This window comes from Uranotaenia lowii, chromosome 3, assembly GCF_029784155.1.
Source record: "Uranotaenia lowii strain MFRU-FL chromosome 3, ASM2978415v1, whole genome shotgun sequence".
NCBI lineage: Eukaryota > Metazoa > Arthropoda > Insecta > Diptera > Culicidae > Uranotaenia > Uranotaenia lowii.
The window spans coordinates 334,608,028-334,631,052 of NC_073693.1; the positions used below are offsets into that span (position 1 = coordinate 334,608,028).

A 23,025-nucleotide genomic window follows, 5' to 3' on the forward strand; every position below is an offset into this window, starting at 1 on the left:
CGTTTCTCGCCTGTTGAGCTCGCCGCCTAGCCTAAAGGTGACTAGCACGCTGCTCGACAATTTCTGAGGTTCACCATGTTGATTCCGGCTTAACCTACTACTACTACCAATGCAAGTTACTATTACGACTGTCAGTTCGTCGTGACCTTCCTATATAGCATTCAAACTCAGTTCTACGTTTATTCACAAAATGCTGTACAGCGAAGAGTTTCTCGTCGATAAACACGATATTCATAAAACTTTCCGTCCACAGCCCTCTTTAGAAATAGCTTCGCTCTTTTTACCCTACATTCTTTTTACCTCATCGAAAGGTTTTGAACACTTTGAATCTTGTAATATTTGCTCTGAAGTTTATCTCTCAGATTTCCACGGGAACTTCGATGCAATGGTTTAGCCAAGTTTACTAATCTAAAGGTAGACTGTCATAAGGTTCACCTTGCGATCATGTCTAACACACACACCCTCTTGAACTTTTTTCTAAATCTCAGAATTTGTTCAGGACGATTTCTTTCCATTTCCAACAACATTTCCGTATTATTTTTGTCGTTTTTATTTTAATTTGTTTCAGCGTTTAACAAGTGTGTTTTCATGAACATTTCTTTTCACTATGGCGATTTTGATTATATGAGACGAACGAAAACAAGAATGCACGCTCGATCTTTATAAAATAGAAAACAATCAGATTCAGATATTTCGGACCGCGCCAAATATTTCGCCTATCGTACCAAAGCATAGGTAAACAGTTGAAAAAACAAACTCTATAAAGCGCAGCAAAACCTTAAAAATGTTCTCAGAGCTAATGGAAGAATTGTATCGGTCTGTCTGTACGTGTGTGAATGGTTTTGCTCCGTGTTTCGGCTTAGCTCACAGAATATCAGGCATCGTTTTGTTTTAGTCACTCATCATTATTAAAGAACATGTGTTTTTGTTTTGTTTTAACAATTTAGGCAAGTTTAAGCAAATTTCTTCCGTTTTTGTTTTGATTTTCTTTGTTCAGTTTTACAGCAAGTAACAATTCTTATTTTTTTCTTTTCGTACGCTAAGCCATTGATTATTATTTTAAAAATAATTTACGACGTATTTTCCGCATGTTTTTTTTATATTACTTTATTTGTGGTTGTTTTTCCTCTAGTTATTTATTTTCAGCAAATGGTATATGAAACTACGATAAATGACAGTTTGTAATCTTTTTTCGCAAAACTTTAATCTCTACGTTCATTTTTTTTAAATTTGCATTTTGTTGTTTTTTCATTTCTTTCCATTTTTATAGAAGACAAATGTAAATAGATTATTGTTTCTCAATATTACTTGTTGGTTGCCGCTTTGAGTTATGCTTTTTTTTAAATTTTGTATGGCCTGGCTTTATATCAAGCCTGGCTCTGAGTTGTGCTTGTGTGTCTTGGACGCTTAAAGGCTATGTTCATTTTTTTTTCATTATAAATGTATAGATATAATAAAGGTAGGTGGTTTAAATATGTTTTAGTTGTCTTCATATGGTCTCGGTTGGGGTAGGAAGGGCATTTTCGGGTTTCTTTAGATTCTAAACTCAGAGAAATGCCAACAACTAGCTTTGCATTTGGGCTCTGAACATTTTTTTTTTTATTTTTTTTAATCAAAATAATGATACAAACGTGAAAAATTTTGATTCTAATATTGAATTTTGATTCTGAAATTTTAACTGAATTATGTTTAAAAATTTATTTTTTACCTCATTTGAATCAAACTATAATTTTTTTTGACTCTGAAATTTGACGGAAAATGCAAAACGAGTTGTCTTCAAGAATAGTGTCGAAAGACCCCGGGGGAAAATATTCTGATAAAAACAAATGAAAAGGGAAAAATCTACTTGAAGAACCTATCTTTTCAGATAAGTTGGTGAAGAAAATGTGACAAAGGTTGTCCTGAAAACAGTTGCAATATTTCTATATTGTAATATCAGTTGACCTTACTTTCACTTACACCGATAATTATTTAGTAAAAGTTGTAAAAACCTACTACACATTACTTGAACGCGATTACGGTTGTTTGCTTTTTCAATAGTAAATCTACATCTTAAATTTCTCACTAGTTTACCTGTCCAGTCACGATTTTTTTCTTGATTTGTTCTAAAAAGATCGCGTGTACGTCATCGCTGAAGAGAAAAACTTCTAAGTTTGATCTTTCAGTACAAAACTTTTGACAGCCATGATCTCGAAAAGTGCTAAATGCAATAAGGGGAAGTCCTGCTAATTAGCTCGTTTCGCATGACCTTGATTTACATGATTTTACTTATCGTTTTGTGTAAAGCATATTTATATTGGCTTTTTTGAAAAATCTTCTAAACCGTTACCTGAACATTCTGCACAACTGTTGAGTATTCGATTTTCGATGGCACCAAATAGAATGCTGGGTAGATCTCCGATCCACACGGACACTTGGTAGCTGAAATAAGAATTAAACCATGTAAGAACAAACATTTACAAAAAATCCATATCACTCAAAACCTACCCATGACCCAATTAAAGCTGCCCAGCTTGGCCGTGCATTTGGGACAGTACAACCGACCCTGGGTATTGTGGAAAATATCGGTCATCCAAGCGAGTGGTTCCGTGAAGTAAATCTGTCTACAGAGCCCGTCCTTTTCTGATGATCGATTGCTTTGGTCACTGCCGATTGAACTTCTCCTCAACTGCTCTGCCAAATTCGGTACCGAACATTCCTTCACCGGTATCGGTCCAACGGCAGCAGAATTCACTTCCGATTCTGATGCGGCCTGTATTTCTTCCGCATTCGAATCGCTGCCACCTGCTGCACCTTCTACGAGAACCTCTTCATCTTTTTTGCCAGATGATTCATCCGGTCCTTGAGCTTCTTCCGGTTTTTGATCTCCCGATTCTGCTTTTCCATCTCCTTCTTCCTTCTCATCTTCTCCCTCTTCCTTGCCACCCTCCTCACCAGTGTCACTTTCGTCGGCATTGTCTATGCTAGCGGCGTAAGGCATGTCGCCCAGCATAGGCCTTCGGGCCGGAGATTGTCCCGGGGGCCTAGGCTTATGGGCCAGCAGTGTGCTTTTCGAAGCCACCACCCGGCGACACTTGCGGCACCGGTACACGATCGGTTCCGGTGTTTCCTGCGTTACAGCCGGATCTGGCTTTACCACGTCCATGCAGTTCACTGGCAGGCGTTTTGCTGGAAAAAGAAAACATTCTGTTATTTTCTTGATCCTGATCTAAGTAGAATATGGTTTAAAAAATTCCGAGTCATGATTCTCATCCTGATGCCGTTCTTGATATAGGATCCAGATCCTTTTCCTGATCCTAACCCCTGTCCTGGATCATCATGATCTTTATCTAAAAATAAATTTGATCGTAGATCCTGTTCCAGATACTCTGTATATTGGACAGTGATTCTGATCCTGGTTTAACCTGTAAATCTCAGCTGTGAGATTGTTTTGGAAAATAGGAATTTCCTTTCTTTTATCTATATTTGATGGCCCTATTGAACTGATAAACCATTCCAAGATTCATTCAAAGAGATGTCCGTGTTAGTGTAAACCATTGCAGAGCCTAAGTAAAATCTATTATTTCGAGGATTTTGATGTTTTTTTATTTGTGACTCAAGTGCCAAAATCATCTATTTTGAGTCAAGCCATGACAAACGATGTATCTGGTACAAAGTATGCGGTAAATTTTTTGCTATTTTTTTCTATTTAAAGGTTTCCATTTTTTTAATGCGCCAACCTTAATTTTGAAAGGTTGTTTGACGGTCGAGATTTGATCTTATAACCGTTGGCTTAGAAGACAAGGACGCTATCCTTTAGATCGAAATCTCACTAAAAGTCGACGAGCTTTCCATTTAACCGTTTATGAAGTTCAAAGTTTTTATACGGCTCTTTGGATAAGGAAGATATAAGTCAGATTTAATTGTCTTTCCATGCCCCTTTTTGCCCGGACAATCGCAACAACGAAAAATCGAGCAAAAAAATTGTATTCAAAACCCACTACAAGGTACTTTTGACATCAAGAATAAAAACCGTTGATGACACCACTGCTGGGTGCCTAGCGAAGCATTGTAATATCACTTTTCATGCTATCGTGGGGCACAAGCAGTGGTGTCAATTGAATTCATGGTTTATCAATCCAAAAAGACATACACCTGTTGAACAGCTAATAACTTTTTTGTCTAAAAAGATGCGAAGTTGAGATATTCGACAAAGTTGTTCAGCGGAAAATTTCCTGTAAGAAATTTATAAATTGGCACAAAAACCATTAGCAGGCTCGGTTCCACAGAAGAAACAAAAATGATGTTGATTTTTCAGTACAACATGTACAATTTTCCCATACAAACCTTAAAGTTCAAATTTACTCATGTAAACGTTACTTAAAAATTCTGCAAAAAATCATGGATGGGTTTTGGACCAAAACGAAGCTTTCAAGACCCCAGGGTTTGACAAATTCAAAAAAACCCCAAATCGACTCAGTCTAATGTTTCAATAACTGTTTCGAAAGATCATGAAACATTCCGTCAGATTTTGTCAATCACCTCTAGTTTTGGTTCTATGGCTCGTATAATTCTAAAACTGCAGCTCAATGAAATAAAAAGCCTACATAAAAACTAGAAACTGATTAAAAATATATTTTTATCCTGAATTTTATGAAGGATCAAGATTTTACCTAGATTTTCGAATTTCAGAGATACAATGCTTTAGTTAGAAGAAAAAAAGTTATTAGTCAATTTTTTAAGAAAATTCAATTGAAAATGCTATAACTATTTCATTTCTGACATCACAAAAGGGCATTTTGAATTTTTTTAATATTAATGTTAATATTAGAAGAAAAAAAGTTATTAGTCAATTTTTTAAAAAATTCAATTGAAAATGCTATAACTATTTCATTTCTGACATCACAAAAGGGCATTTTGAATTTTTTTAATATTAATGTTTTTAACTCATTTAACTTCTTTATAGAAGACTGCAAAACGTTTTGTTTTCAATAAAACCTGTGCGAGTTTTTAAACACTCCCAAATTACTTAAAATCATAGCAATTTTTTAAATTATTTCTAAAACATCGAAGAAAAAGGAAAAAAAATATAAAAAAATGTGAACATAATTTCTCATTTTATTTACTCTCTTTGTTAGCTTGTTACTATGTTACTATTCCAAACAAATGATTCAAATTTCAATTCATTCGATTCAGATTTATTGAAGTTCTAATATAAAGAGAGAATAGAATAAAATTTAGAAATGAAATTCTTGAACTACAATTTACAATGAGAAATGAATTTGAGAAGTGATTAACAGCAACATGATATTTTCGAATCATAATTCTGAAAAATATAACATGATCAATAATTGTTTTAAAATCAGTTTTAAGTTTATTACAATTATAATCAAAATAAAATCTAAAATATTTGTTTCTCGAACGTTTAGTTAAGAAATGAAAATCATTTAAATTTCGTTTCGATTAACTTTCATTAATATGAAGAAGCCCATGAAAAAAAAAGATTGAAAAGTTTCTTAAAAATCTCTTCTATTCAACAACAGGCCTAAATCATTTTTAACATTTATAACAAGAAATTTCTTAATAAGATCATAAAGTTTTCCTGATATACAAAGTAAAAAAATAAGCCTTTATCAACATTCTCTCACATGGAAAATTATAGATTCGAAGATTGAAGTTGTATCAAAGATTATCGAAAAAAAATAGAGAAGAGGTTAAAAAAGTTAAAATTAATTCTCTAATTTTGAAATTTTTAATAATATCTTAAACTAAGTTCTATGAGTTCATATTGTAAGAAAAGGGGCTACACCTACCCCCTCCCCCCCCCATTCCTCTTTAAAAATGCAGGTTTATTCACGTGGTATAAAAGTTTTTTTTTATTGTTTGATTTTTGAGAATTTGTAAAAGCACCCCCTTAGCGAGCTCTAGGACCGTCCCTGACCCCCGATGCCACTTTTGATTCTCAAAAAGTAGGCTTTAAAAATATTAATGTACTGATTACTTCCATGTTTCCTTTGGTTTCAAGAAACGAACTGGAAAAAAACAATCCAGGCAAGAAAAAAGTCTTTTAAAACAGTTACGAAAAAGCTTACTCACTTTGAAAACTCCCTTAAAAATGGTCGAAACAAGATAAGGCGGCATCCATAAATTACGTAACGCAAAAAATGCACTTTTTTGACCCCCTCCCCCCCGTATGTCACAAATCGTAACGCTTCGACATACCCCCCTATGAAAATTACGTAACGCTGACAATTAACCCCCCCCCATCTTTTCATGATTTTAAACACTGATTTTCCAAGGTAAAAAAAATATAACATAATTTTTTTAACGTTCTTTAAAACAAAATTATTATCCTTCCAAATTGCTTCTCAGTACACACTGATGATAAATCTCTGATAAAAAAAAATTAATTGTCTTATTACGAGTTTCTCTGTGCTTGTTAACTGGTGATCTATCTTGTTTACTTTATTTTTTTCAAGATAGGATTGAGTTCTTGGGGGTAAATGTACATAATATTTGGTTTTCAACGGTTATTTCACGGATATCCAATACACGTTTAGTCTATCTTTGAATCTTTAAATAGGAATGGTTACAGATTGTATCCCATTTACCCGAAAACCATTGCCCAGAATGAATTTTTCCCAGAATGACAAATACCCGAAATCAAACCCCAGAATGAACCATTTCCCAGAAAAAAATTCCCCAGAATGCACCATTTACCAGAAATTTTTTTCCCAGAATGGACCATTTCCCAGAATTTTTTTCCCCAGAATGAAACATTTACCAGAATGGCACAAATCCCAGATTTTTTCCCCTAGTATTTTTATTTGTTTTTTTTTCTAATGAATTCTTGAATATTTCATATGATTCGAAATTCATTTTTTCAAAATGATTTTTTAAATGAAACTACGACTTTGAAATTTTCCAACGAAATTTATTTTATAACCAATACTGTGCTTTGTTTATGGTTTGGGTACTTTAATTGATTCAATGCTTACCATGGTCCTTTAAAAAACCGTTTTGGTATCCGACTCCTCACGCTGCGCGTTCGAACTTGAAAGACGTTTTGTCCTTCACGCTGTCGCGTGGCGGACGGGGCTAAGGGATCACCCCTAGCTTTCACGCAGACCTAGGAAGCCCCGGCAGACCTAGACCAATGTCTTAGGGCCGCCGCTTCCGACGGCGGGTCGGCGGCCTCCTCGGATTTGGGAGCTTCGGCGGCTTTGTGCCGCCTCAGCCCCTTCATCCTCGTTGGTTGCGGCTTTGCCGCAAAACAATAAAGTTATGAAACCCCATTTTTTTGTGACAATTCTTTTTTTTTAAATAATTTTTAGTAAGGATAAATGTTTTCAATTTTCTGGGGAATGGTTCTTCTGGCGAAAAAATGTCTGGTACATGGTTCATTCTGGTGAAAAATTTTCTGGGAAATGGTACATACTGGCGAAAATTTTTCTGGGGAATGGTTCGTCTGGGGAAAACAATTCTGGGGGATGGTTTTTTCTGGCGATTGGAATTCTGGGGATTTACATTCTGGGCAATGGTTTTCGGGTAAATGGAGTACAACCATGGTTACAAACCAGTTTCAATCTTGTAAAAGCTTACAAATTTTAAGCTGATTTTGGATTGCTTATCATTCAGCAAAAATTGCATGATCTGAAAAAAGCTGCCATTAAACCTAAATTTTTAAGTTTAATTATCGTTACGTAACGACGAGCATACCTCCCCCCCTCCCCTATGTCACAATTCGTAACGCTAAAGCTTACTCCCTCCCCCCCCCTAGGAGCGTTACGTAATTTATGGATGCCCCCTAATAAGCATTTTTCATTTGGTTATTATAAAACCGTTATAAAACGACCGCTATAAAATGTCATAATAAAACCATAATAACACTTCCGAATGCTAGTTAGCTGAATCTGTGTTACTTGGGCTAATGTTGAGGTTAATTGAGATTGTTTCGCGAAAATAAGGGCATAACGAGCATCCGGGGCATAATGAGCACCCTTTTCAACGAAAATATGTAGGTAGATACATCCAACGATGAGGTTGCAAAATTTCAATGCCGCTCGGCGCCAACTCTATGCCAAAAAATGCTCTGAAATGCATTGGACCAAAAATGATATGATTGGAAAAGTACTAATGGCATAAAGACTCGAGCTCTCGTTCAAAATGGTGCATGACCACTACATTTAAGAAAACAAGAAAAAATATTTTATGGGATTTTCATTCTATTGGTTTACTCAAGCATGTAAAGTAGTAAAGCATGGCTCAGTGAAAATGATTGATTTTCGGAACATTGGTGTGTGATTGATTTTTAGTTTTTCTTTTATACTGTGAACAGATATTAACGATTCATTTTTTTTTGTGGCGTTTAAATAGCTTGGGGAGCTGTCGCTGGAAATGAAAATTAGAGATAGTTTGGAGAAGAATTTTTTTTAAAGTTTAGAGTAGGAAGCATAGAATAAGCGTAAGCGATCATGAGACGTTGGTTATGCACCTCATTATATCCATTCTGGCTGGATATGGACAGAATGCAGTTCAAGATAATAAACCAACACCTCCTGATACCAGTTGGAGGAAGGACAAGGGTGGGTTCGAGACTGGCCTCTACTTACTCCCCAAGCATCTCACCTGTCGGCAACTTATGGCATTCGAACCCAAAAGTTTTTCTTGCCGATACCGGGAATCGAATCCAGTACGCCTGGGTTACCAGACTCGCGCCAGCCTATCCACTAAACCACATCAGCGCTATATACTGTGAACAGAGATTAACGATTCATTGAAACAATATTATTTTTATTCGAAAGACACAACAAGTTTTCTAAAAGTTATGGCCCATCGCAGTTGTAAAACTTATTTTTGAAATTGATGATATATTTCAAAACGTTTTTGCAAATTTCTTCCAAACATTGAGCATGCAAAATGTTGTGATTGATTTAGATTTAAAAAAAAATTGTTAGAATTTCCAAATCTTAGGTATTAACAGCGATTTTCTAAAAAAAATACTTTGAGTACATAAATTTGGTTTTTGCTAATACGCAGGAGTCGTGTTGAAATATTTTATGAACTACTCAATTTTTTTATTAGATTTTTGTGGTTTGTTGTAATTTTTTAAGCTTGATAAATTTTTAGGTGCCGTAAATTCTTCATCATAGAATATTTACAAAATATTTCAGTAAATCCATTTTTATGTCATTTCACTATTTTTCTAAAAATTTATTTAAATACATAATATAACTCATATGACAAACTGATTGCTGTACATTTAATAGAAATGCTCATATTTTGTTCCATTAAATTTATCCAAAATAGATTCTGACATGATTTTTCCAGCAACACACTTTTCAGGTTTCAGATGTCACAGATGGAGGAACCCTTACATGCATACATGCATACATACATGACGTGATTAAAAATATCATAAGCGTAAAAAATCTAAATGTTATTTCAATTTTCTTCATTGAAGGGGGTGTGCTTTAATTTGTATTTCACTTTTTCAGATAATGCACATTCTAAACATGGCCCAATAAATTTACCATCTTAACACAAATATTTAAGGATTAAATAATAAACACTTTACCCTATCATATTGTTTTAATTTATTTAAGGTTCAGTTTTCAGAATATATTGGAGAAAAAAAGAATTTGAAAAAACGACGGCTTACATTATTTGTCTGCATCTGGTTATTATCGAGAATTCAAATATTCCATCGAAATAATTTTACTATTCATTTAAGTTGTCCGAAGCGTAGGTAGCTTTAAAAATTGTAGATTTAAAGTTCTATAAAGATTTCTTTAAATGGATAATAACTTTTCTATTCCTAAAATTATTCATTCTCAGAAATAAAACATATTTGCCCTTATTCTGCGCCGCGAGTGCCGTGACGATAGTCGACTCACCCAAGTCACTCTATTCCAGTAGTCGGTTTAGGTGAGGAACGTCACTTCGGATGAACTTTTTGAGCTCTTACCCCATTCTGGTCTGGTGACAATTGTCGGTACCTTTTCAGGTGGCAACGAGAGAGAAATTGAACGGAAAATTTATACAAAATGGAATATTTTGGTTCTAAGTATTTATTTACAATGAAGTTTGATAATTTTGAACACAATCAGATTGCTCATGCAGTTTTTCTGGGATTAAAATTCAAAATTAAAAAGCTCGCGATTGCTGGATAGTTCTCGTTTTCATTTTTCAAAATTTCGGGGAATCTTTCTATAATTAAATCAGCTTGTACCGTGAAAGCACCACCAATGGCCGCGCACTTTCATTCAACTTAAATTTTTATCTTCTCCAAAATTCAACAACGAAAATATAACTTATTTTTAGGGCGACTTATAAATACTCAACATATCACATATGACTTATAAAAAGAGACGGCATATTTCATTATAGCATTTTTATTTGTGATTAAAATTATATAGATTCGTTTAATAATGCCCCTATCTTAAAAAATATTTCTAGCCAACAAACGAGAGAAAAACATGAGTGAGGGTTATTTGTCAGAAAAGACTGCGTCCAAGCTTTAGACCAAATAAAAACTGAATGATAAACTTAAACCTCAAATATGGAATTTAAAATTCAACAAGAAAACTAAAGAAGAAATCTTATCTAAAAAATGGTTCTGAGATTTGCGTTCTATCCTGAAACCGTATTCTAAAAACTGAAATCTAAAACCTCAATCAGAAAGTGTAATGTGATATCTGATTCGGAATTGAAATTTATAATCTTAACATTAGATCTTTTGAGGGGTGATATAATCAGGACAATTTTGCCAGAAGCATTCGCATCTTTTTCGGTATGTAAACATCCTGCCAGGTGGATGCTGGAAATCTACAAATGAAAGTTCAAAGTTAGACATGATGGAAAGAGAACTTTTTGGATGATAAATTTAGATTTATGCTAAAATATACGGTGATAAAACATAAAAATACTTACTGATCGGTATACGTTCGTGGTTCGGGTCCCTTGCCATGTTGTTCTTTCATCAGAATCCGATTCCAGCATCTTATCCAAAGGAGCCGTAAAAACGCAATCTTTCGACGGTTTGGTTTTTCCGTTATTTAAAATGTTAGCTTGATGCTTTAGGCCAAACTGCTCTATATTTTCCTGGAACACAGGCTTTTCAAGGAATGGCTCTCCCAGAATGCACAATCCACAGTTGATGTCACTGTGGGAAGTGAGTTTTATTAATTGAAATAGTAATAACAAATGAAACCTCAATCTAATAACTGAATACCTGTGTGGATTTGTCATGTGGATATATACTCAACTCGTTCCGCAGGAATCAACAGAAGTAAACATTCAGCCAGACGCCTGTTGAAAACTTTCCTTCCTCGGTTGCTTACTACTGCTTTTCCACAGCAACCTTGTGGTGGCTACGGTGTAGGAAAATAACTTATTTTACGCTTAAACTGTTTGCTTATGCCGTGGAAAACAGCGGAGACCTTTTTAGAGCTGGAATTTTTCTCCGTTATTCTGGAATTTGATTATGTAATTCCGAAACACAAACCAAATCAAAACAAACTGATCGGATTGACGTTCGTGGTCACTCAGTCACTCACCTAGGAAATGAACCTCTATCACTTTACCCGCATCGACTCCGGGAATAAGGTGACAAATCTCACGGTGACTCGAGGTGACGTGACAATCGTCACCTCATGCGCGGCGCAGAAAAAGGGCCATTACTTTTCAAATTTTCAACCATATGAAACTTTTATGTTTTCAGATTACGTTTTAATTTTTTCAGATTAATTGTTTTGAAACAAATTATGATAGAACGGATAACTCAACAACAATGTTAATCTTTACGAAATAATATTCACAATAAGTAGATATCATCATGGAATTATGTATCTTTATGTTTTTATATTATTTTTATTTAAAGCATCATTTTGTATAACATATTTTCAGCCGTATTTCTTTTAGAAATTCATATTTGGTCGGGATTCGATCAAACCGCACTGAAAGCTATCAGCATTTTTTTTAACTGGCTAGCTTTTTTAAAGCTAATATTTTCATCTAAAGACAAAATATTTGATTTTGATCAATGAAAGTCGATAGTTTATTATCCATGGAATTTATTGTTATTTCCTTTTCTATCTACAATATAAATGAGAATAGATTCGATTTCAGTTGTTTCCAATTTTTTCATGGCGCTCAGTTCGGTCTGGTCGAAGCCCGGCCATTTTCAGTAGATGACTTTTTTAAGTTGTACTAAATTATATAATTTGAACACATCTTCATTCATGTATGTAATACTAAGCATATGCTATAACATTATATTCATATTATATTTTATTATATTATATATCTATTGTATTTTAATTATATCAAGGGTAGGTGCATCTGGGTATCCTCGTTATACAAAAAGAGGGGGTTACCATGCATGCTAGTTCCCGTTTCGAATACTAGACGTTTCTCAATTTATGTCAAGGGAATTTGGCATGGTTGAGAAAAAATAAAGTATTTGATAACTTTTTGTACTGATAGGCTACGTTTAAGTTAATAAATTACAAATTACAAATTACAAAACAAGGACGCACTCTCTTTTCGGAAGCCTTGGCGGCGGAATTATAGTTTGCATGCTATCTTGGTTAGTCAACAACATGGTTACAGCTTCTCGAGACTTTTTCCCCCTTTTAACCCTGGATACCGTAAGTGCCTCTGCTTACGATTCCATTCCCTTAGAAGTCTCATTGAGTGGTTATGATTGTGTTGCGTGGTAGCTAAAATAGACGTGTGTGTTATTTTTTTTTGCCACAACCGCGGCGCTGCCCTAAACCCAGGGCTGGTAGCGAGTCACTTTTTAGTGACTTGGTCACTTTTTTTGGGTCAGTCACTAAAAAGTCACTTTTTTCATCATTTGGTCACTAAAGTCACTATTTTCCGAAAAATGGTCACTTTTATCACCAAAAGTCACTTTTTTCACCGAAAATATACCAATGAATGAGTAATTTGAATTGCGCGTGTTTATATTGACGGTAGTAACGGTAAATTACTTGATCAGTCATTTAGAATTTTTTTTCGCCTCCGGCGGAATTTCGGCATAAATCACCCTTGGCTTGAGACATTTCAATCTACGACATTATTTGACGTTCATGAATTGAAACTAACTTTGATTGTAGATTTTAATTTTTAGTTCAATCAATTTTTTGTATTGGAATAGGTTTTTATTAAGAAGTGTAACTAAGATTGAGATTGAAACGAACCATTTTTTTTTATGAAAAAAAATCTTTTAATGTCATAACAAATGCTATGTTGATATGAAATATTCTTAAAAAAAAAACAATTTCATACTCAATTTTATTTCGTATTTTTTGTTCTTCTAAATACTTAAAAAAAGGGTTTAAAAATTTACACAAGGCCACAAAATTTACATTTTTCTTAGGGGCAATGAATTTAAACGGTAATATCAACTATTTTGGGTTCCCCGAATCTAAATATGTATGCAGTATTTCTATCAGCTTTTGTTATTGAAATGACTTTTGAAAATAATTATTCAAACGCCACAAAAAAAAAAGATTTTTAAAAATGATTAAAAATCTTTAGAGAAGTTTCTGCACTTTTTTTTTTATCAAAAACTCAAATCAAAATCATTGAATCAATTGATGAGTTTTAAATAGAATCAGGTTTTTTACACTTTCTGCTGTGATGTCAAAAATACTTGTAATGACATTTTTCCATAATCAGTTATCTATCAATGTTTGATTTTTCTAGTAATAAACTCTTTATCACCAAAACTAAATGTGTTCGGCCGAATTTGACAAAATTTCTAGTTTAGGACACTATTTACCAAATCAATAATTTAAAAAATAAGCACCAAAATGGTTATAGTGAAACATGTTTATTGAAAAAAACTCTTCCTGAAATGTTTTTAAAAACTAATCCTTTTTTATTTCCATATTGTTTTTTCAATCTTCAAAAAAATTTACCGAATTTTACTGTACAGTTTTTTTTTAAATTTTCTAATCAACTTGCCGAATTTTTTAAACAAACTTTTTAAATTTTAAAGACATATTTTTAAATATTGTTTCCTTGTTTTTAAATTCTGAATTTTCGTGTTCTTCAACCATAAGCCTTTAACTCCAAATTTTTAATAATAAAACATAATTTCAACCTTCTGTTCTTTCAGGACCCAATATTTTAATCAAAACAGACAAAATACTCAGAGCTTGTAATTGAAAGCTTAAAAACCTGCGATTGAAAATTTAAAAACTTTTTATTAATATTTTTTATATGAAATCATGTTTTTTGGATCGATCATGATTCTTTAAATTATTCTAAAAAGTTTGAAAAATTGTTCTAAGTAGCAACTTTAAAAATAAATTTTAATACGCAATGTTAACTAAATTTGTACTTGATTTGTGCTTTCAATATTAATAACAAAAGTTTTAAACTCATTATTTTGAATTTTTCATTAGTTTTAATCATTCACGTAATTACTCATTTTCTAACATTTCTGTGTCAGTGTAGTTGAACATGAAGTTATTATTTAAGCTTCAAAAATGACATTTTGATAACTGGAGGATTTTACTTCATTAAAGGTTTTATGTCTGGCTTATATAACTGGCACTTTTAAAATAATCATAAATATGTTCTTCTTTTTATCAAATTAAATTAAACCATCGAAAATTGAATAAATTCTGTTCAAAATTCATTTCTTATTCAGAAATCGGTAATTCACATTATAAATCGTGATTAAATATTTTTTGTTCAAATTAAAAAACTACAGCAGAATTTCTCACTAAACTTCCAGTTGAAAATGAGGAAAAGAATTCCAAATTTAGATGAATAAAAGTTAACAATTATTATCATTTTCCTAACATCTATTCATGGTAAGTTTTGTACAAGATTGGACATTTATGTTAGAATTCAGATTTTTTTTAATTTTAAATTTGCTAAGAAATTCTTTTGAAACTAATTTATTTCTTACTTTCTTGACTTATCGAAAATTTGAAGCATTTATTGTAATATGTTTCCAAAATTTAGTTTATCAGTCCCCTCTGGACGGGTCCTTCGCACGGGCCTGTTTTGATCACATTTTTTGTACTTCAAAGTTACTTTTTTCGTTCTACATAGTCACTATTTGGTCACCTTTTTCGGTCCTCAAAGTCACTATTTGGTCACTTTTTTTCAAATTTTGGTCACTAAAGTCCCTACTTTTTCATTGTCAAACCGCTACCAGCCCTGTAAACCCAAGGTGGATTCCACATACATATATTTACATATACATATATTTACGAAAAAGCTTACTCAGCCCTATCATTGATCTGAAGTACGTTCTATGCAGCTTAAAATTTAAGTTCTTATCGAAACTTTAAGTTCCAAAACAAGTCTAAATGACCTTCTATTCAATTTCCAGCGGCTTTTTAATTCAGTTTCCAAAAATATCTTAAATTGAGAAAAAATGCTCTATCAATCTCAATTGAACCCTAAGATTATTTACTATATTTAGTGTCGCAATGATGCTACGCGTCGGATTCCAAACTCGACAAAATGCGGTTTATCTCGATTTGTTCAATTTTGGCATAAAATCTTGTAGGCCTAGCCTGCATTTAGCCTGCAACACATAACATTTCACAGGATTTGAATTTCCCATACAAATTTGTCAGCAAATATGTTACTTTCAAAGCGTTCATTTAAGTAAATATTAGGCTTTTGATTACTTGGAAAGCGAGTAAGAATGCAAAGTAGTTAAAAATGGCAGATTTTGCATGCTGCGTTTTCGATAATTTCATGGAATGTTTTCGCCAAGGTTCTCTGAACAAACAAACTCATTGGCTATGCAAAAATTCTTAATACGAGTTTTTATTGTCATGCTAAGGTTAATGAGATTCCAAAACAGCAATCAGAGATGATAAACATAAAAAATATATATTTAGATTTTGTTTGTACAACATCGAACATCTTTTTTGGGGTACAAGATAGTTTTTATTCCATAAAATTTTATGAAAAAAAAACAAGAAATATTCATCATCCACCGTTATTTATTTTAGGACTGGTACATCTATGGCGATTTTTGAACGAAACATTTTGTTTTCTCATACAAGATTTCAAAAAAATTCTCCTGGACCCCCAATGAATTCTTTTTTTTTTTAATTTGCATCATTAGTTATTTATGGACGCTCAGAAAAAAAAATCCCTTTTGGGGTCTTTTTAAAAAAATATGTGTCAGATGTTAGAACCCGAATCGCAATAAAAGGATTGGAAAGAATAAGAAGTTTTATGTTCAGCGTTAAAAATAAAGGTTTGAAATAGATATTTTTACTCAGAACTATTCTTAGTTTTTTTTATAATAATAAATAAAATAGAACCCTCATTTGTCATTGATATTTATAAAGAAAGCCCTTTGTGGAAATAGATTCCTTACAAAATCAGTGGAACGATATCCGGTCGGTTTGGTCATCAAAAAAGGGAAACAGCACAAAAGAATAATTAATTGATATGATGACGATAATCTTCAGGAACGGGTTGATTAATAAAGGAGAACGTTCAAACTCGTGGACAAATCGTAAATACCCATTCATTTGGGAACAATTCCTATCAGTCTGTTTGACTCCTAATTTCAGGCCATTATCGTTTACGCTTTAACAACCGTCTGTTATTCCAAGAATAAACCAAAGCTTGAAGCCCCCCTCGCCATCAATAAAATTCTTCACTAACAGAAAACCTTTTTCCCCTCCTCTTCTGCAAAAAAGGGACCAACTCGAAATCGTTTCCCGATCGAACCATCTTTCTATCCGCCGGTCGCAAAACTTTTGTGCGGTTGCTAACAGAGACGCGGTGAGGACGAAATAAAATTTCCGTGCTATTGATATTCTCCACAAACTACCGCGTGATCTCCCCCCAACAACAAAACCACCCACTTGAATCGGTTCCCCCCGCACGTTTTAATAAATCATGTTGATGACTGTTTCCGTTCGCCGGAAATGCTTATCACATGATGGCTGAGCCCCGGCTTCGCTCCATAAGTTAGTTCTTCTAATAACTTTTCTTCGCTTTCACTTTTTTGACGGCCCTGGGTCGAGCCCAAAGGTTTGGACTTTTGGAGGACGACCGAGAGACTGACACTGACTGTTGCATGCGGTTGGAGTCTTGCGGAGCCTTCCTGAATATAAACGAATTCGGCGGCTAAATTGAACGTATAACCATCGGCCGACCATTAATGAGATTTGGTTTATTAGTTTTGCCTGCCTGCCCATCGATTAGCGGGGTGTGGTTTTCTTTCCCAAGACACGCTCGATTGCTTCGAGGAAAAGTGTCAAATTCGACTAGTGAACCGAATTTGTTTGAGAACAACCGTGATATTTCAGTTGTTTTTACTTTTTTTAATACACACAGTTGGGGCAGATCTTGTTCAAATTTCCCATAGAAAATTCGACTACATACAAATTTAAATTTGTATGGATTTTGTCGATGATTTAAATTAACTTTGTTAGATAAAGAGTTGCTCTTACCTTTTCGCACGTTGTCGGCGGCTAACTTCAGACGGTGCAGCTTGTAACGCTCGTTCGTGGGATCGATACGGAAACCCATGATACTGTATAGTTTGAGCTGGTTGATGAAACCCGGATTGGGCATTACGAATCGCCTTTTCGATTTGACACGATGCAATGCGGCATCAAAACCGATCCGATACTTCTCCATCAGATAGGCAATAACGATCGTCGCACTTCGACTGACACCGAAATAGCTGAAACGAAATCAATGATTTAGTTCGCATGTTTTTAGACTATATAAAAAAAAAACTCGGTATCTTACCAATGTACTAAAATGTTCCGTTCCTCAGCCAGGCTCTCCTTGATGAATTTGTTGGTATCTTCAAAGTGTTTTATTAAATCTTCCCTTGGCACATCGGAAGCTGCAATTTAAAAAGCAAATTTCGTTATTGTGTTGACATTTTTAAAATAAGCAATCATATACCTTGGATATATTTTGTCCGCAGCGTGGGGTTTTCGGTCACATGGGCTGGCAGTGGACAGGAATCGATCGTGAGCACGCTTCGAATCGCAAGTTTTTCCAACGTTGGCAAATCGGCTGCCGCGGTAGCATTACCCAGCCACAGACCCGGCTCGATTTCGTCCAAATTAACCGGCCCCCCGGACAGATCCTCCCGCGTTATCCGATATTGTATACTCGAATCCGGTTTCGGTCGTGGCTTTATCGTGCTGCTTTTCGGTATGTGCCCCAGCACCTTTTTGACCACAATTTCACCACCGTCGTTCATATTTGGGAAAGAATTTACGCTGAAACGGGAGTTGCTGTTCAGTTGACCTATTTTGAAGCCGTTGACGAAGCCCTCGGTTCTGGGTTCCTGTGTGTGCCGCCCCGTTGGTGGACTCACCACCTGCACTTGCGACCTTAAACCTTATGCTGCTGTTACTGAAAGGAAAGCGTTCCGGTGCCACCGAATGGCTAGCAGCGACTGCCGATGATTGTGGAAGCTATTGTGTTGCCACGACGGCGCTGCAGAAGTATGATGTTAGTGTGTTGTAGAGGTGTAGATGCTTTTCTTCGATCCTTTAGTTATCCTTTTTCTGTGAGTGGGTTTTGAGCTTTCCTTCCTTGATTCTGCGGCTTCTGTCTGGTGCTTTCTTATGCCTACGGTGAAAGAATATTGAATGGAACGGTATTAAATTTCTCTCGAATAACGTCACTACCAGCAAAGGTCATAAAATTCTTATTGATATTGTTAACAAGAGCAGGAAATATTAAGATGATGAGTTCTGCTATCGGAGATCACGGCCAAACATGTTTCGTGATGTATGTATTTATTAATGGACGAAACATTCTAACATGATTAATAAAATCCGAAAACTATTTGAACAACTTCAATAACATAATATTTTTTGTTCATGTGACTGTGAAAATTTCATTTCTGGAGAGCTGCCAAAAAGTTAAAAACTTTGACAAATTTCTATGCATGGCGACCGTCAAAAAAAATAATCTCAATAATTCAAAAAGTCTTTAATTCGACATTTCATTTTATAGGATTGACAAAGAAGTTTCTGTAACAAATCTTGCTGCCAACAAAATAGCTCGCGAACTCACATACAGATACAGATAGATAAAATCGAATGAAAACAGCACATTACAAAATTGATGACAATGAAGAAAATAGCAAAGAGGGCAAAAATGATAGAAGTAACAAAAAAGATAGATAAAAAATTAAAAACTACACAAATAAAAACAATGACAAAAGAGGAAAAAAAAATGACAGAAATATTAAAAACACTAAACAGAACAAATTGATCAACGAAAACATGAAAAACTTGAAAAAATGCCAAATGCAGATGAAATCGCAAATAAAAAAATTACGAAAAGATGAAAGAAGAGAGAAAAAAAAATTAAAATGTTCAAGGTAAAAGGTATCCTAAAATTGAAAAAAATTTCAAATTACAAAAAATACAAAAGTTAACAAAAATACAAAAATTTTAAAGTCATAAACATGAAATATATGAAAAAATGAAAAAAAAATGTCAAGAACGAGAAAATTCAAAAAATTGTCAGAAAAGAAAAAAAAACATAAATAAATAAATAATAATAAAAAATAAATAACAAAAAAAAATCAGTCCCACTGTGCAATTGATTGTTCATTGTGGTGCAGATAAAACCTCTTGTTTCCTATCTTATTTTAGCATTGATCTCGATTCAGTTTAATGCTAATTCTAATTATTCTTGAGTTCGGAAAGTGTCGAGAACGCTAAGTGTATTGGGTTTTCACAAAAAGAAGACTATAAAGTGAAATATTGTCGAAACTTTTACCGAATAAGAAATCTATATTCCACATTCGAAGACGCCATATTGCCTTGTTGACGCCACATAAACTTGCATGCAAATTGAAGGCGCGATTTGTGCTGATAACGATTACAGCACAATACATGCACCTTTTGGGGTAGGTAGCAGGTGACTGCTATCACTTAGCTTAGCTCCAGTTTAAAGCTAAGCGGTGCGAAACTTAGGATCTCAATATATTGAATCACTAAGAAGAAATGGCCTCCGCCAGTGGAGGGCCTCGAGATGGACCTCTTGGTAGAAGATTCCCATCGTTCATGGACCAAAACAAAGAATTCGGTCGAATCATAATCCTTCAGATGACTGGAATCGACGGTCATATCTTACGTAAAAACCCGCTTGTTATAGGCGAATCAATAGATAAGGCAGTAGGTAGTGTCGAATCGGCCCATAGCGAAGCCCAAGGTACGAAATACACTATAAAGACCAGGAAACAGGAACAGGTTCACAAATTGCTGGCTCTTCAATGTCTACTCGATGGCACAAAAATAACAATCAAGTACCACCCAACTTACTCCTGCAAGTGCGTCATCTCATCGTATGACTTGATCAAAATGAACGTAACGGAAATTCAAGAACAACTCGCCAACCAAAATGTCTCAGAAGTACGCAGGATCATTCGTAAGCAAGATTCAAACAAACAACGTACCCCGAATACGTGAAGGTAGGACTACTACGAGTCGCCACCAGAACGTGCTATCCCAACGCCATGTTGTGCTACAAATGCTTCGAGTATGGGCACTCATCGAAACATTGTAAAGGGCCGAAACGTTGTTTCAACTGTTCTGCAGAACATCCGATGACAAATCCTGATGAAACTGATAGCACCGAACAACCCGAATGCAAAATGCCTCAATTTTGTCGCAATTGTGAAGGAGAACATAGACCAGGATACAAAAAGTGTGAAGTCTATCCAAAAGAAGCCAAAATAGTCAAAGTGAGAATCGATTCCAACATCACCTATGCAGAAGCTCGAAAGCGAGTCGAAAGCGGACAGAACAGTTATGCTCAAGCTACAGCCCAAAATCGAATAGATTCGATTAAACTTGACGAACTAATCAAGGAAAACAGAAGAAAGGACGAACTGATCGCAAGTTTGACAAACAACAACAAACAACAGTCAATGCAAATCGAAAGGCTTCTCAATGAAATTCAAAACCTTAGAGAAGACTTGAGTGTACGATACGTTAACAGCAATATACAAACTACGCCAAACAACGATACTAAGGACCGAACTAGGAGCCGATCACGAACTGTTAACCTCGACAAATTTGAGCAAAGAAACGAGATTGAGCGGAACAGAGGAATTTCACAAACACGTGTAGCTAACTCCATCAGCCCTCCAATGAAGAATACCACCCACATGGCCAACAAAGATCAAGAAAACACTGAAACGGTTTCTCGTCAAATGGATATGTATACATCTGATACGGAAACTCTTGAACAAACTCTTCGAACTCCTCATGGCGGACCAAACGAAAAAAACAAACAAAGATCAACATAGAAATAAACTCCGTCAAACCGTTTCCGATAATACCCTTACCTTTAGCAATTCACCCACCTACATGCCTTTAAAAGCCCAACAACTGCATACGGAAGTGCTTTTGGAAAGAAAATCCATCCGGTACGTTCATACCCCAACTCGCAGATGGTGAATCTTCCGAAAAAGCCAACCGATCTCAACAACCTGAATCACCAAAGCGTAGCCAAATTCTGACCCCGACCAGAGAAGTACCAGATGCACCTGAAGATCCTCTGGCGGTTGTCCGTTTAGGGCAACCTGCCAATACACAGGCAAGTACCCTATCACATTCTTCTCAAGAACAATATACCAGTGCACTTAATCTTTTAAACGCATCAACCATCGACGAAGATCCATCGGAAATCAATCGTATTCCCACGCCGAACCCAACTGATGATGTCCTACTACAGAACGAATCCAACCAACAAAATGCTAAGCGCCGACTCTGCCTTCAATGGAATATTAACGGTTTGGCGAACAACCTCAACGACCTGTTACTTCTCACTGCTCGAAATTCTCCAATAGTCCTTGCACTCCAGGAAACTCATACCAAACCCAACACAAATTTAAACTCCTGGTTAGGAGGCCGCTACTGCTGGTACTCTAAGCACGGCTCGAACAACTGGCAAAATGTCAGCATTGCCGTTCTAAAAACTGTCCCTCATTCAGTACTGAGATTAGAAACAACTTTATTAGCATCGGCAGTAAAATTGACCGGTAATAACATTACAATCGTCTCAATTTACGTCCCGTCATCAACCCATCTTACCAACTTCGAGCAAACATTTCGTGATTTGATATCACAACTCTCTAGACCGTACCCTCATACTCGGTGATTTTAATGCCCATCATTCGGAATGGGGCTCCCCCAAAAATGACAGCAGAGGTATTTCAATAATCCAAACCATTGAGGAAGAAAATGCGGTTGTTCTTAATGATGGGACAACAACTTTTCGCCGGGGCAATCAAACAAGTCATATCGACCTTTCCATCGCATCTTTTGATCTTCTGAACCAAATCCGATGGGAAATCGGTTGGGACTCGCTGGGCAGCGACCATCACCCGATTGAAATTAAAACTCACCATTCTATCCCTACAACTACTCGACGCCAAAGGTGGATCTACGGAGAAGCAGACTGGGAAAATTTCGAGTATGCCATCATGGATTCCCTAGATCCTGACCAGAACTATTCCATATCGGATTTTGCCGAACGAATCCAAGAAGCAGCAGCAGCAAACATCCCCCGCACCAGTAATAAACCTGGAAGGAAAGCTGTACATTGGTGGAATAAGGAAGTAGAGCAGGCCATCAAGACACGTCGGAAGGCTCTACGAAAATTACAAAAAACACCCAAAGATGACCCAAGACGTACAGAAATTTTCGAACATTTAAAAAAAACTAGGAACGCTGCCCGTAAGTGTATGCAGGAATCCAAACGCATTTCGTTGGAGGAATTTTTAGATGGCATCAGTCCAGACAGTTCTATTTCTGAGTTGTGGCGACGTGTCAACTGTCTGAGCGGTAAAAAAAGATCTCGAGGGATAACTTTGCAAATAAATGACCAGTTAACTGACGACGCTCCAACGATCGCGAACGAATTCGGCAAGTTTTTCGAATCCCTTTCCGCCAACAAGAATTATAGCGAACAATTCTTAAAAACTAAAAACAAGATCGAGTTTCAAATCAGTCCATTCCAAGTAAGTAACAGCGTTACCAAAGGCTCCTCAACAGG

The 23,025-nt window shown here is 35.3% G+C and overlaps 1 protein-coding gene across 2 annotated transcripts in view; it reads right to left on the reverse strand.

The window, feature by feature from the left end:
* Nucleotides 1-551: 551 nt before the first annotated feature.
* The window catches only part of LOC129756366 (dual specificity protein phosphatase MPK-4), a 29,445-nt gene continuing 6,971 nt past the window's right edge, over nucleotides 552-23,025 (reverse strand). For both annotated transcript variants that reach the window (XM_055753223.1, XM_055753222.1), the window contains exons 2-6: nucleotides 17,899-18,576; nucleotides 17,737-17,836; nucleotides 17,433-17,668; nucleotides 2,488-3,168; nucleotides 552-2,421 (exon numbers count right to left, since the gene is read on the reverse strand). In XM_055753223.1, the coding sequence (XP_055609198.1) occupies nucleotides 2,318-2,421; nucleotides 2,488-3,168; nucleotides 17,433-17,668; nucleotides 17,737-17,836; nucleotides 17,899-18,202 (1,425 nt within the window). In that variant the 5' untranslated portion in view covers nucleotides 18,203-18,576 and the 3' untranslated portion in view covers nucleotides 552-2,317. The remainder of the gene's footprint in view (nucleotides 2,422-2,487; nucleotides 3,169-17,432; nucleotides 17,669-17,736; nucleotides 17,837-17,898; nucleotides 18,577-23,025) is intronic.